Source organism: Silurus aristotelis, assembly GCF_946808225.1.
Source record: "Silurus aristotelis genome assembly, chromosome: 10".
In the NCBI taxonomy this organism is placed as follows: Eukaryota; Metazoa; Chordata; class Actinopteri; order Siluriformes; family Siluridae; genus Silurus; species Silurus aristotelis.
The window spans coordinates 4,038,016-4,054,042 of NC_139583.1; the positions used below are offsets into that span (position 1 = coordinate 4,038,016).

General features: G+C 38.9%; 2 protein-coding genes across 3 annotated transcripts in view; both read right to left on the minus strand.

The window, feature by feature from the left end:
- Nucleotides 1-457: 457 nt before the first annotated feature.
- Nucleotides 458-6,572, minus strand: LOC310732056 (extracellular calcium-sensing receptor-like). Its single transcript, XM_083552286.1, has 7 exons — nucleotides 6,530-6,572; nucleotides 3,452-3,672; nucleotides 3,068-3,359; nucleotides 2,179-2,979; nucleotides 1,835-2,065; nucleotides 1,496-1,619; nucleotides 458-1,372 (listed from the first exon to the last, which is right to left on the minus strand). The coding sequence occupies exons 1-7, from the start codon at nucleotides 6,545-6,547 to the stop codon at nucleotides 474-476; spliced, it is 2,586 nt and encodes an 861-aa protein (XP_083408412.1). The 5' UTR covers nucleotides 6,548-6,572; the 3' UTR covers nucleotides 458-473.
- A 6,724-nt stretch (nucleotides 6,573-13,296) lies between these two features.
- Nucleotides 13,297-16,027, minus strand: part of LOC310732086 (neprilysin-like) — a 44,439-nt gene continuing 41,708 nt past the window's right edge. For both annotated transcript variants that reach the window (XM_083552376.1, XM_083552377.1), the window contains 2 exons: nucleotides 14,227-14,303; nucleotides 13,297-14,146 (listed from right to left, as the gene is read on the minus strand). In XM_083552376.1, the coding sequence (XP_083408502.1) occupies nucleotides 14,047-14,146; nucleotides 14,227-14,303 (177 nt within the window). In that variant the 3' untranslated portion in view covers nucleotides 13,297-14,046. The remainder of the gene's footprint in view (nucleotides 14,147-14,226; nucleotides 14,304-16,027) is intronic.

The following is a 16,027-nucleotide window of genomic DNA, read 5'->3' on the forward strand; positions in this document are numbered from 1 at the left end:
CTTTCTTCTGCACAAACTGTACATTGGTGATTAACCACATCAAACCCCTACACCAGGGTAAACAAATGAGAGGAATCAGGTCTTTTTGACTTTGCCGGGGTCATTGTTTAATCCAGCTGAGGTTTTCAGCAGTGTGATTAGAAAAAGTGATAAAGAAGTGGTTCCTGATAACCTACAGTGCTCGGAAGTGGGGATGAATAGGCACTCTATCAGATCGTGGGAGTGGAAAAAAAAATGTTTAGTCTACGTTAGCGAGATAGCAATAGAGAGAAGTGGAGTGCGTGTGCAACGTCTGCCTCACGTGTGGTTTTGGTTGTCTGTCATGGAGGAAAGGCAAAAAAAGATGAATTAATTAGACAGAAAAATGCCAGTGTGGAGATTTATGATGCCATAGATTATATTATATAAATTATTATATAAATTTATACATTTCATGACTAGAAAATCCCAAAGAAAGTCTTAAATCGTTCCTTTTATTTGGCCATTATGTTCTTTTTTGTGTTTTTATCCGGCCTGAGTAGGATGATGTAACACTTGGGGGCAAAGATACACAGCAGAAGGCCGTAACTTGAGGCTAGGATGGCAAAGACCTCCACAGCTACCGTGTATTTCCCTGGAGAGCTGACGTATGCTGGAACAAATGCGATCCACACAGCACAGAAGATCAACATGCTGAAAGTGATGAACTTTGCTTCATTAAAATTGTCTGGAAGCTTTCTGGCAAAAAAGGCGAGCAGGAAGCAAACAGCAGCCAGTAGGCCGATGTAACCCAGAACCAGAGAGAAACCTGCCATTGAGCCTACAGCACACTGAAGTACCACCCGTGCTCCAAGCTCACCACCTGCACTTTCTGTGGGTAAAGAAGGTGCTAGAACCAGCCATAACACACAGATCCCCACTTGTATCAGCGTACAGAGGAAAATACCTGCCCTCTGCTGAAGAGGACCAAAGTATCGCATCACATTTGAGCCAGGAAGAGTTGCTCTGAAAGCCACCAGCACCACCACTGTCTTACTGAGAACACAAGCCAGACACACCACAAAACTGATCCCAAACAGAGTATGGCGCAGCATGCAGGACCAAGGTGCTGGCCGGCCAATGAAAGCCAGCGCGCACAGGAAGCAGAGAGAGAGAGACAGCAGCAGCAGGAAGCTCAGTTCGGAGTTGTTGGCACGGACCAGGGGTGTGTCTCGATGACGGACAAAGGCAGCCAGGACGGTAACGGTAAGAGCTGCTCCAGCAGCTGAAAGCACAGAGAGGATGATGCCCATGTTATCTTGAAAGGATAGGAACTCCACTATCATTGGAATGCACTCTGTATGGTCAGTGTTGGACCAAAATCTCTCAGGACATTTGGTGCATTCTGTAGAGTCTAGAAAGAAACACAAAACATTTTAGTTTTTGATAGTTTATGGATTCATTTGTGGATTAATAGTGTTATCGGTGGGTTGGGTAATGTTTCAGATTTCCCCATTTTAGTGGCACTGTACAATACCAGTAGCATTGCTGATCTCCCCGGACGCACATGCTATACAGTCATAGCAGCAGACAGGCTTTCCTTTCTGCACAGCTTTTCTTTTACCAGGAGGACATCTCTCACTGCACACAGACACTGGAACCTAAATGTCAGGCGGAAAAATCTGTTTTTAAATGTTCAGAAATGTTCCAAATGTTAATTAATACCTTCCATAATACCTTTTATATATATATATATATATATATATATATATATATATATATATATATATATATATATATATATATATATATATATATATATATAAAATATATATAAAAACACCAATTACAAAAGACCCAACCAGCACATTTTTACCATATCACCCCAGCCTCCTCCCCAGAACACTTTCCCGAGATCAAGTTGAAAGTCCCTCTCAGGTCCTTTCACTGCATCAAATCGGCCCACTTGGACGAATACCACCTTTCCGTCAGCCCCTACATGCCAGTTAACAATGTCATATGAGGCAGCTGGATCCCCGTTTTCATCAAACTGGACCCATTCACCCACTGGTGTCGAGAACTGCACAGTCTTTAGATAGTGTAGAAGCTGTCAACAAACACCCACAACAATAATCTTCTTTATGCAAAGTGTACAGACTCAAACCAATGGGGATCAGAATGCATTTTGCTGTATACACGTTTCTGTATAAGTAGTTTTACCTGCTTGGGTCTTATTGACTTAATATCAGGACATTCTTCATTCTCAAAAGGGCCTTTTCCAGGCTCACATTCCAGCATATCCTGAATAGCATTTGCAATAGCATACACAGCCTTGTACACATTATAATTTATATCAAAATAGGTTTCGACTTGCTCTTTGATTTTATCCAAGCTTGTGCATTGGGGTTTCAGAAGTCCTGTTTGGGTTTGTGCTCCGAATTTGCATCCGAACAATTCCTCCCAAACACTTTGCACCAGTGGCTCCTTTGGATACTCCTCTAAGTTCACTTTTGACAAATAAGAGCCCAGATCCTGGATATCAACCTGCCTGAGAGCAAAACCAAGAGTCCCAGCCAAGCAGGCAGGACTCAAAGCAGCATGCTGGCTGGAAGTGCTCCAGGCTTCAGTAGCAATCCACTGTCTGTCAGACACATTCTGTCTCACCACTTCCCTCAGCAGGACTTCCATATCAGGGCTGATAGCAAAAGTCACCACTACCAAAGCTGCAGAGCTCTGGATTCGTTCGACAATTCTTTGCATTCTGTTTGGTGCAAAAGACTTGGGGATGATCTCCATGTAATCAATGCATATTCCAGAAATTTGCAGTTCCTTAAGCAGTAGCTGCACACCACTTTTTCCATATGCATCATCTCCAGATATGACACCCACCCAGGTCCAGCCCATCAGGCGCAAAAGACGAGCCATGGCTTTAGCCTGAAAGGCATCACTTGGAACAGTGCGGAGAAAGGTGGGGTACTTGGTGCGATCGCTGAGGCAGGCACAAGAAGCAAAGTAGCTAACCTAAAGAGAATAAATACAAAGAGATGTACTGTAGAAACAAAACCTAAATAAAGAAAAATGGTGCACATTTTGTCAATTTGCTATTTACCATAGGAATATCAAAAACACCCAAGGTATCAGCCACCACTATGGAAGCAGATGAGCGTGCATCTCCAATAAGGATGGGCACATTAGGAGCCATAGTGCACTCTTCCCCAGATACGGTCTCCACCTGCCCAGTTACCATTGCCAGTGCAGCGCTCAGCGTACTGCTCTCGGCCAAGCATGTATCTGCAGCCAGATAGCCCAGTGTGAAGTTGGGCAATAGAACTGGGTTCCGGTTGATTTCCTCTACTGTGAAGATCATGGTTTGGAGCCAACCATATGATCTCAGGTCGGCCCTAAGTCCGAGAGTGATATATAAAGATTACAGCAATAATATCAAAGATGTTATGCAATGTACAATGATAACTGCATTAGACTTTGTACTCACCCCCAACAACGGCTTCCCTGAACCCTTTGTGTGAACATCTGGTCAGGTTCAGGGGCTTCAAAATGCACAGGAAACAGACCACCAATAATTACATCCCCTTCTTTGTATAGGCTCCCAGAAATAGGCCTGGTCTGCAGCGTACAGAAGAGTCCCACAGAGTGTACCCAGATCGGTCCAGTCATAAACCCTAGTGCCCACAGCCAGGCATCCATGACCATCACCTGACCAGAGAAACAGAAAGAGATAGAGAGAGTGATGAAGTGAGATGCAGGACTTCACATCTCCTGCAGAGAGAAAGAGAGAGAGAGAGAGAGAGAGAGGAGAAGCTGTGCCTCCTATTTCATAGAGATAAATTTGCCCAGAGCGAAAAAAACATTTGGGATAATTGGAGAAGGTCCAGGTGGAGCAAGAGCAATTTTCCAGGTCTCACAAAAAACAATGACAAAGCGTATTGTTTACATTGTCACAAATGAATATTCCTACATAGTGCATTCAAATATACTACTATAATTAAAAATGTTCCCTGCACTCTGTATCTACTTTGTATTCTGTTTTAGAGAGGTGAAATTTTCATACGTTGAGTGTATAGAATACCCTCTAGATTGTATGTGTTTTTATTTTTTTTCCAGTGAGCGCACTCTTTGCTCCGATCCCACAGGAAAGCTAAAGACAATTACACCAAATTGAACAATCACCATGATTTCAGGGTTAATTAGTTCACTTTTCTTAGGCCTGTAGCAGCATGATCTTGTTCCTCTTCACAATTTAAGCAGTTTACTAGAATTTTGCACTAATTGGCTGGCGACATTACTTACAGGGAGAAAGAGGAGGCTGTGAGAGCTGAAGCCCAGCAGAACAAGCCTCTCCTGAGGCAAGCGAATAGGGCTGCTTCCTCAATTAAACTGCTATCAATTTACAGAATACTTTGTAGGTAACAGGTAAAGATTGTGTACTGCGGTTAGTTAACAGATCTCAATTTAAAATTGGGGTTTTATATTTTTATGTATGGCATTTGGCAGATGCCCTTCTCCAGAGTGAATTATAATAATCTCATTCATACAACTTGGTAGCTTGGTGGTGCTGGGATTTTAACTTACAACCTGATGAGAAGTCCAACATCTTAACCACTGAGCAACCACCTCCCCAGTGCTTTCTTAGTGCCGGTCCCAAGCCCGGATAAACGAGGAGGCTTGCGTTAGGAAGGGCATCCAGCGAAAAACATGACAAGTCAAATATTCCACTTATAACGACGGATGATCCACTGTGGTGCCCCCTAATGGGAGCAGCCAAAAAAGAAGACCTACTGTATACATTTACACTTATGACATCTGGTGCATGGCCCCAGACCAGCTTACAATTATCTCATTTACACAGCTTGAGCAGAGGCGTTTATTGAGCTGGTAATTAATTAGAAAAATAGGCATTTTTTTTCTCCACTAAAATATTATGGGTTAGTTTGTGTAGCAGGAAATAGCAGACAAGTTTATTTTATTTGGCAGGTTGTAACTCTACAAAATAAGGAGTTTAGAAGTTTTGTAAACACTATATTTATGTATGTATATTTATGTTTTTACATCATGAATGTAATCCAATGAGATTATGGGGCCCAATTCATATAAACACATCCGTTATACAAGACATTTCACATACTTAAAAATGAAGTGGTGTAGACAAATGACAAATTGTGCCTGAATATGTATTTTTGTTTTAGATTAATATGTTTTTACATAGAAGAGTGTGTAATAAATAAAACTGACTTTCGAACACGATGTGGTTTATGCAGTGCCAGAAATAGAGCTTGCTGGTCAATTCATTGGGCTTCATGAAAATTTGATTGCTATAAATCCGTGGACATGTGGGGATGTGTGTGTGTTTTTTTTTTCTTTTTTGGGAAGTTAGATTTGCTTTGTATCGAAATTAGACAGGTCAGGCATGCTAGGAGACAATAACAAAGCATTCTTCTCGAAAAAAGGGATAGAAAGAAAAACAAAAAAAAACCAAATGGAAATCAGATGGAAATTTGCCTCCCACTTTAGCAGCACCCACTCACATTCAGAGCTAGTGTTTTTATGGAGACATGTTTGTTTCAGATGTTTAAGCATGAGGTCAATCCTTTAAAAGTTATTTTTAGGTGAAGCTCAGTGGTGCAAGTGCGATCCATTTTTTCCCTTTTTTTTTTCTTCCTTTTTAATGCACTTAAGTGTTGTTAAGAGCAAAAGAATCTTCATAAGCATATGGATTTGGTGTTTCAAAAATAAATAAATAAATCATGCTTCATACTTCAGTGTGGAGTTTCTGTCTACCTGTCTGTCTGTCTGTCTGTCTGTCTGTCTTTCAGACAGACAGACAGACAGACAGACAGACAGACAGACAGACAGACAGACAGACAGACAGATAGATAGATAGATAGATAGATAGATAGATAGATAGATAGATAGATAGATAGATAGATAGGACAGATGGACAGAGATATACAGACAGACAGACAGACAGACAGACAGACAGACAGACAGACAGACAGATAGACAGACAGATAGATAGATAGATAGATAGATAGATAGATAGATAGATAGATAGATAGATAGATAGATAGATAGATAGATAGATAGATAGATGGACAGAGATAGACAGACAGACAGACAGACAGACAGACAGACAGACAGACAGACAGACAGACAGACAGACAGACATTAATGACAGATAGACGATAACATTTTAAATCTGTTTGAGTCATCATTATTAAAATATCCAATGCTTACCTTATTTTAGTATTTAAAGTATTTTTGTAGTATTAAAAGTAGTTTTGCTATAAACTGCATGTAACAAATTACAACCTACCTACAAAACTACACTTGAATTTTACAATAAACACAGAAACTGAAATCCTGGACATTACGGAAGGGAATTAGATGAATTTTTGCTTTGGACCATAGATATAAAGAGCAAGCTTCGATGAAATGAGGCAACTCTTAGCTTATTGGACAAATTCGCTCCTATAAGATTCTAACAAATAACCGAGCACCTTTTATATAAAAGTGAAATGTAAAGGTTTTTATGTAAAAGTAAAAAGTAACCCACCCATTTACAGTGCGTCATCTCAGACCACAAGAAAGCTACCTGTTTTCTCGTTTTTTTCCAAAGTAAGGCAGCTGGCAGTTCTTGCATCAATGCTATTAACTGCCTATGCCTAATTGGCAAGCTGTTACAAGTTAGCACATGCAGGGACCCTAATGAGCAACCTATTGATTACAGACTAAAAAATTAGCTTTGGAGTTTCATTTTTACTCCATTTCAGGACCGTATTCATTCACTGCAAGGTTTAATTCAAATCGCCGGCCTCTAACAAGGCAGACCCGCTGATCCGAGCTAGTCTCGCAGCCTCGCATACTTTCTCTCGCTCGCGTATTCAGCGCTGTAGTTGGTGTGAAGTGGTTGCTGTTCACTGTTGTGAGTGCTTTCGAGAGTAAAGAAGTAAAGGGTTGTGGAGAGCCAGACACTTCCAAAACATTGAGTGTTAGGAAGGATGCTGTTGCTATGGTGACAGAGGAACCACTGGGCTCTTTTGGCCATTAGCGGTTTTGTAAGATGAGCTTGGCTTGTTTTGGGGCGGTGTGGGTGTATTTAGGTCTTCAGCAAGGTGAAGGCAAATAGGCTTTTGTAACTTGGCTTCTGTAAAGTGAGTGTTTGACTACATATACGGTGCCACTTAGCGCTGTATGTGGGATGTTTGCAAAGCGCAGTGCGTTCGGAACAAGAGATATCGAATGCCAGCGATTTTGCAGATCTCACAAGTACATACATTTTTAGATCACTTTTTATTTTTTTCTCAATTGAATGTGATTTTGTTGCCATTAAACTGTCTGTATATTTCAATATGCTTCTATACATTCCATGTTACATTCCCAAAAAAAGTTTGTTTACCCCTGACCATCACATCCACCTTCCAGATTTATCTATCTATCTATCTATCTATCTATCTATCTATCTATCTATCTATCTATCTATCTATCTATCTATCTATCTATCTATCTATCTATCTATCTATCTATCTATATACGTCTGTCTTTCTGTCTGTTTGTCTGTCTGTCTGTCTGTCTGTCTGTCTGTCTGTCTGTCTGTCTGTCTGTCTGTCTGTCTCTGTCTGTCTGTTTGTCTGTCTGTCTGTCTGTCTGTCTGTTTGTCTGTCTGTTTGTCTGTCTGTCTTTCTGTGTCTGTCTGTTTGTCTGTCTGTCTGTCTGTCTGTCTGTTTGTCTGTCTGTCTGTCTGTCTGTTTGTCTGTCTGTTTGTCTGTCTGTTTGTCTGTCTGTCCTCATAGAGAATGTTTGTCAGATCACAGATTGTTGTTATATATGGAATGCAGTGAGGTGTGGATTGTGGACTGCAGTACCCAGCGTCACAGACATGCCATGGCCTCGTGCCACCACATGCCAGATGCCAATAACTTCACACCCTGAAGGTTCAGCCAGGGGTCGGTACAAGGTTGGAATCATGTCCAGTAAAATAGCAAATGCCTGCAGAGAATGAAGGAGTTCAGATCCAGGACCTGGTTATGTAGATAGCATTTATATTGCTACAAATGTTTTGCTTTCCCTAAACACGTTTTTGTCTTTCGTTAGAACTAAACACTGATGCCCTCTTCTTCAACTAGTGTAGACTCAGTCTAGCATTCTCTCCATGAGTGTTGCTTGTAATGCGCAGCATTGTTTTTTAGATTAGTATTATATTATTATAGTATTTAAACTACATGAGATAGTCCCAATCAAATCTTAGACAAATTCTATAGCAGATTATGTGATCCTGTGTGTTGACACCCTTATCCAGAGCAACTTACTTTTATCTTATTAATACAATTAAGCAGCTATAAGATTAAGGGCCTTGCTCAGGGGCCCAGGGGTGGCAGCTTGGTCTGTGTGTGATTTCTTACAACTTGCAGAATAAAAATCTAAAGCTTTAACCATTAAGCTTTACCAGATAACTGCACTTTGCTTTTGTGATTTTATGACACAACTTCGGCTCATGCAATGATACAATTCAAATTGAGATAAGGAATAGCTTCCGGTTAGGTAAAGGATGAAAAACCTGTATACACCAGTGATTGTTTTAGTGCCCTGCATTGTGCATTGTCCTTTTCAAAATCTCCCAAAAAAAAACTGACAAAGAGTCCAAAATAGAGTCTAAAACAGGGTCACTGTGATATAGATTGTTGAGTAACGATTCTCTCATGGTGAAAAGTAATCCTGCAGAAGAACAGCAATATTTCAGGTGTTTTCGTATAAAAGACAGAAAGTTCCTTTAAAGGGCACCCTGACCTGGCTCAGCTTTCTCTACTCTCTTCGAAATGATGTCCACAATCTCTGGGCTTTACCTTCTTGGATAGCATTTGATTACTTATAAATGTTCATCATCAGCCAGTCATTTGTGCTTTGGTCATATTATCCCCTTCACTGGTCAGTGTGGTGTTTGAGGGGTAAGATGGGTAGTGATGGGGGGTTTCAGAGAGTGGACAAGTGCAAAGTGGTAGTAGAAACGACATGGGGCTGCATGTCATGCTGTGCTGTTGGCTTGACAAGGTGGTCATGGGGAATTCCATGGCCTGCAGTTCAGATTTCAGCCCTCGCTCTGACCTGCCATCAACATTTTTGCAAATGTGCTTCTAATCAGGTGTAGGCAGCATGAAGTATATTTAATATCCCTCTAGAGAGCCAATAAAGCCTGCAGCAAGTACAGAACTGGTAAAAAATAACAACATTTAAGAACAAACCCGGCGAACGTCAACAATGAAATGTAATATGTAATAAAAACATAAACTTTTATCGCTGTATTATCTCTTTTTTTGATTCATGTCTGTTTTTGAAAAAGAATACATAAATTAAATGTTCCATTAGTAGTGTATTTTTTACAATAAAATGTACGTATTGGCCTTAAATGTGGGTCAAGGTCACTGATATTTATCCTTCCAATGAGCTGTTCTGAACATATTCATCTATGAGGCACTAGAAAGAAATGACGGAAAAAGTCAAGCCTTGTTAAAGATACGTTTAGAGGTCAGATTGTGCTGGGAGGTTTATTGATAAGATAAATAAGACACCAGAGAAAACCTTCTCCTCCCTATTGCAGTAGTGAAAAACTGCAAAATGTCTGCGTTTTAGAGATTCCTCTATGTTTTCATCGACATACCTAACATGCACAAAAACGACTACGCTACAATACTTACTACAAGCCTTCACATGCATTACATATCAACCGAATGTCAGCCGAGAATTAATCAACTGAGCTGTAAATTTTAATTATTGTGCAAGCATTCGATCTCACGTCAGCTGCGTTCACAATAACGTTCACACAGTCACCGGATCCTCCAAAATTAATCTTAGTCAATACAATCAAGCCAAATATTTGTATTGGACCATCAGACTATAATAATCATTATCAGTATATATAAAGAAATAATCGGAGGGGATCTAAAGCCTATGCATGCATTCCAGATAAGTATTTATTCACCTGGTGCACGTTATAATGCTGTAAAGAGTTGAACTTTTGACTTCTTTTACAGCTTGCTATCTTTATATACTTAAATTGTGTCTGGGAATATGGTGAAGATAAATAGTGTCACCTGGTTTTAGTCAAATAAAGGCTTTCCAGCATGAAGGGTTTCTACAACATAGACGAAACAATCAATTCAGTTCCATTCATTTTCATTTATATAGCGTTTTTAACAATGGACATTGTCTCCAAAAATTGAAAGTTTGTTCCTTGCAATTGTAAGTTTGTCCATAATGAGAGATCCATAATGGTGACTGTGGTGAGGGAGAAACTCCCTGAGAAGGCATGAGGAAGAAACCTTGAGAGAAACCAGACTTAAATGGAAACCCATCCTCATCTGATCAGCCTTTTGGACTTGTTGTTTTTTTTTTTCTTCAAGATGATCTTTGCTGTAAAAATGACTTAATTGCACCACTGTATATACATTTTACAAGCAAATAAATCACATCTAGGCCTCTTCATTAGTGATAAGTGATTAGTGATGTCCGTACAGCAGAGTCCCTGATTATCTTCAAGCGACGACTGAAGACCTACCTCTTCCTTAAATACCTAAATTAGCACTTTCCAAGTTTGTAGAATTCGAGTTATAGTTATATTAAGTTTGTAATCTTGCATACCAGTGTAGATTTATTCATTACTAGAGATTTAAAGCACTTTTGTACGTCGCTCTGGATAAGGGCGTCTGCTAAATGCCGCAAATGTAAATGTAAATGTAAATGATTATACCTGGCTGTCCAGGGGTAGTAATGCGGATGATAATGATGTGATAATGTATGCATGAGCAAAAATATGCTTATGCTCACACATACGAGCCTAACTAAGCTCGTAATAACACTCCAGAGCTGTAGTGGGTTTATGAGGCCTGTTTCTGTTCTGCAGGTTTGATCCTTGTTGATAATGATGATAATAAGGTGGTGATGTTCTTAAAAAGAAAAAGAAAATAACCAGGAATTTGTTTTTAACATTGCCAATTTATTTAATACTCAAACAATTTCTGTTCTTGAATATGCTTTCAATATCACAAAGTATCTAAATACAGGCATCTGAGGTATATCCGTCTGCGTAGGTACAAGTCGAGATGGATTTCTTCGGTTCTTCTTGAAAGAATCTTAAGCACAGAGGTGTAACTAAATGAAGGAACACAAAGACTCGAAAGAAAAGGAAAAATCACTTCCACGGTTTGGTTTAGTTGATGTGTTTTAAACTATAGTTGTTGTTATCCATAGAAAATCCATAGCATTTCAGTCAGAAATCCAGTGATTCATTATTCATAGCTTGCCATTAACAGAAGCTCACTACCTGCAGAGAGAAGAGGAATATAAAGCACTGCACAAATGTCTTAGGCACAGGTTAAATATTTCTCAAAATAAAAGCTATTAAAAATAATGGAATGAAATGTATCTAAAGATCATCAAAAAACAAAAAAGACTAGGATGCGAACTAATAAAGTAATGCCAATCAGTATTTAGGACAACCAGCCCTTCGCTTTCTAAACGGCATCAGTTTTCTAGAGTTTGCTCTTATTCGCTTTTATAAGGAATCCACTGGGACATTCAGGAGAATCTAACTGATATTTTTTTACTTGCTTCTTATTCTGAAAGTAAAACTAGACACCCTCCATTATGTTTATTTTGTATTTCTATTTAACAAATTGCTATATTTAAGCATGTTCAGATTTTTAGACTGCTGCCCCCGCGACCTGAATTACGGATAAGCGGGAGAAGATGAATGAATGAATGAATGTTCAGATTTTTTTTGTCCAATTAGATTTCAGCTTCTATGTGCTGCCATGTCAATCTAATCTGCCCAGGGCCTTCACAATCAGTACTGCTGGCCGATGTACCTCAGAGAATATTAGCAATGGGTCTGTTTCTTTAACCTATTAGATTTCATATTCACCTCACAGGGTTGCTAACTGGCCCAAAACAGCGTCAGCAGTTTTCCATCCTCAGATTGGTTGGTCAGAGGGAAACGGTTACAGCTAAGTTCCACTGGCAAAAACATGTCTGTAGAGCCCTGCACACGTTAATACTTTTCACGCCCACAATGGCTGACGAAGGAAGAGAAATTAATTTGGTCTCGTACATTCTTTAAAACTCATTTTCCAGAAAAGCTAGAAATCGTGAGGAGGTCGGATAACCCTGAAGCTAGCTAGCTTGTCTCGGCACGGGTTAGGGTTTGTTCAGCACTTCCAGACCAGTAAATACGAGCGGTACCACTGGATTACAGCCTCTGAGGGGCGCTGCATATTATGAGTCTGCATCTCTGGTGAGTAGGTTGCATTTTATTTACATTTTTTATATTTTTGTCATGTTATTAGGCAAATATTTATTCTGAACTGCTCCAGATGATGTAGGTGCACAGTTGAGGTTGTAGCGTAGAGGTTTGGAGTCTTAACTGGGTTTCTTGCTTTAGTAAAATGATTTTCACCCTCCATATGTGAAATGCCTCTCTCTGTGTAATGCCACGTGTTGTTATATTGCTTTTGTGTGTAGTATTGAAGGTTTCTATGATTGATAGTGATAGTGGTGCTATTAAGAGGTGGATTAAAGTGGGGTAAGTCCCCACTGAAGGCCCAGCTACCAAATGCACGGCCCACGGGATGGTACATTGCTGACACTGGAGACTCCTTTAATAAATGTTTCATTTTATGTTTTTGCATGGACAGAGTATGTGGAACATTTGGGATCCAAATCTGAATTTTGTCATGGCTTTTGCTAGGCAATGAATCAACACTTTCTGGGAATTCAAAAGTGCTGTGGTTTGAACTTGATGTATGTTTGTGAAATGGGAGTGCTTCTACTGACACTGTAGTTATTGAACAAATAATCAAATAAAAACAAGAACCACTGGGTGCCTAAGACCTTTACACAGTACTGTATATTTTATACAGCTCAGAAGCAAGTCACTAGAGAATCAACCGCACCTGATGAACAGTCCGAGATTTTTTTTCCCCCTTACAAATATCACACTTTGGAGATTCCACATGGTCACAGAGAGATATTTCTCAGCTTCTTTGGCATACGTTTTTGTTCACTCATCAGCAAAAGGTGAACATGTCCACTAATGTGTGTACAACAGACTCTCCAAATGAAAGCATTGGATCATCTTAAGGCAGTCTCTCGTTGAAGGAATTGGTCAGAACGATTGTTTTAAACACACACACAAACACACACACACACACACACATACACACACTTCATTTCTCAGACACACAATCAAATAACCTTGGCATATTAGACATATATATATCAATATATTATAACGTCATATCGGTCAAAATAACTTGGTTTAACTGTTTTAAGTGCTTGTTCCATTATACGCCAAGCACGTATACATTTATTGTAATTCAATCGATCAAATCAGTAAATAATATGGTGTAGCCTTTTAACATTTTTTTTTTTTTCCAAATAAAGTTTGCCTGCATTGTTATCAATATAACATTCAGTGCAAATAAAAGATATATTAATATAACATGTAAGAATGTGTGTTTACTGTGAAACCTGTATTATTAACCTACATACAGTATATCCCTGTGTCTATATTTATAATATATTTAAAAACAAATTTCCTCTTTACTTTTCTTGGTCTTGGGACATTTTGTAAAATATTTAAAAAAATCATCTTAAAAAAAAAAAATTATTAAAATTTCTAATTTTTTTTTGATTGTATACTGTTACATCTTCAACATACAAAATGCTACTGATCCTCCCGATTCACAGTTTGATTTGATATAAGCGTAAAAAGGTTTTAAATATGCGATAATACCTTTACATTTGTTATAAACAATAACCAGAAGATCACCAAAGGTCACATGATGATCTATTCAGACTAAAAGGAACTGATTTGTTACATGGAGGAGTGGACGTAGAGAGCACTCCAGTGTCTGTACTGTACATGATTGAAATGCACTGGTGATACCAGGTGTTATCTACCCTGTGGAGAACATCAGACATTCGCAGTCTGGGACCGTGTTGGTCGTACAGTCAGGAAAGAGAAAAGTAGAGAAGTGAGGGCTTGTTAAATTGCCCCCTTTGTCCCCGGCTGTGGCGTGGTCACCACACTCTGCAAATCTTTTCAGGCACCATGTACTCGTTTTTCTGGCACTGGAACGCTTTGGCAAATTCAGGGAAATTCTGCAAAGATCCGAGAACCCTGTAGACAAAATTGCAACCATTAAAAAAAAAAAAAAAGCAACAGAAGCAATACATTTCTGAAATGGACATCGTACTTACCGGAATTTTCCCGGACTGTGGACGTCAGTTTTAATGGAGTTGACGGCGTGTTCAGGTCGATGCGTTCCACACCAGACCTGGAGTACAAAAGGAGAGTTGAATAAACCTCATTTATCATACAAATACAAATATTCCGTATAGGATACAACCATGTACTCATACATCATGCATGGAAGCATTTCCATTAGAAATATGGTAAGTCCATATAGTTCAGATATTTTTTTTTTTTTTACTATTTATGTAAATTTACATTTAAAAAAAGAACATTAGAAACAACAGTAGTAAGATTGAAGTCAACTTTCAAGTCACAAATTATATTTCCATTATGAGAATCACCTCTCACTCCATTCATAACTCATAGTGAACAGCTAATGACTAGCAAATAATTGCTAAAGACTTAGCCATGTGCTTTTATTTGTCAGGTGTCTCTTGTTTGTTTTATTCCTCTCATATCTCCACTGCTGCCTTGTTATTGGTCCTTGTGTTGACTTTTTGTTCTGTGAACAGCAATTCTCACTGCTGTGTTTGACTTAACTCTGTATATACACACCCAATTTGTGTGCATCGTCTGTGCAAAGCAAATCTTTCAGCACTCTGCATTATACCATTTCCTGACCCAATCCTGTATTACATTAAAATTTTCGTCTGCTGATTTAGATTGTATTCCTATTATAAATAAACGCTCTTCGTACTTCCATCCTCTTCCACGTTGTGCATTCAGCGCATGGTCCATCTTACCAGTTTAATAAAAACTAAAACTTTGTCGCTTCATATTTCATGATGTAAATAAAAATCCAAAATCAAGTCTCATGCTACTCAAAGTAGCATTTTAATTTGCACAAAACTTGCACCTATTCAACCTGAGTCAGCATTAATTGAATACTTCTGTTTGCTGTTCGGTTTGGTTTGATCAAAAACCCCTTGCTTGTGAGGCTAGTATAGAATTTACTAGCTATTAAAAAAACATTAGCTCATTTTATAAATATGGAATTTATATGTTTCTATAGTATGTAAGCATTTATGCAATTTGACTTACATTTATCTTATTTTTACAACTGAGCAGCTATGGGGTTAAGTTCCTTGCTCAGGAGCCCAGGAGTGGCATGGCCTTCAAATGCAAAGTCCAACGCCTTAACCACTAGGCTACCACCTACCGACTATATATATATATATATATATATATATATATATATATATATATATATATATATATATATATATATATATATATATATATATACAGTGAGGAAAGTATTTGAACACCCTGCTATTTTGCAAGTTCTCCCACTTAGAAATCATGGAGGGGTCTGAAGTTGTCATCGTAGGTGCATGTCCACTGTGAGAGACATAATCTAAAAAAAAAAAATCCAGAAATCACAATTATATGATTTTTAAACGATTTATTTGTATGATACAGCTGCAAATAAGTATTTGAACACCTGTCTATCAGCTAGAATTCTGACCCTCAAATACCTGTTAGTCTGCCTTTAAAATGTCCACCTCCACTACATTTATTATCCTAAATTAGATGCACCTGTTTGAGGTCGTTAGCTGCATAAAGACACCTGTCCACCCCATACAATCAGTAAGAATCCAACTACTAACATGGCCAAGACCAAAGAGCTGTCCAAAGACACTAGAGACAAAATTGTACACCTCCACAAGGCTGGAAAGGGCTACGGGGAAATTGCCAAGCAGCTTGGTGAAAAAAGGTCCACTGTTGGAGCAATCATTAGAAAATGGAAGAAGCTAAACATGACTGTCAATCTCCCTCGGACTGGGGCTCCATGCAAGATCTCAC

Coding starts and splice junctions, on each gene's coding strand:
- LOC310732056 (XM_083552286.1), bottom strand. Junction 3,360..3,451: donor CAGGGAAGCCGTTGTTGGGG/GTGAGTACAAAG, acceptor TCTCGGACTTAG/GGCCGACCTGAGATCATATG. Junction 1,620..1,834: donor GAGGAGGCTGGGGTGATATG/GTAAAAATGTGC, acceptor CCTGACATTTAG/GTTCCAGTGTCTGTGTGCAG.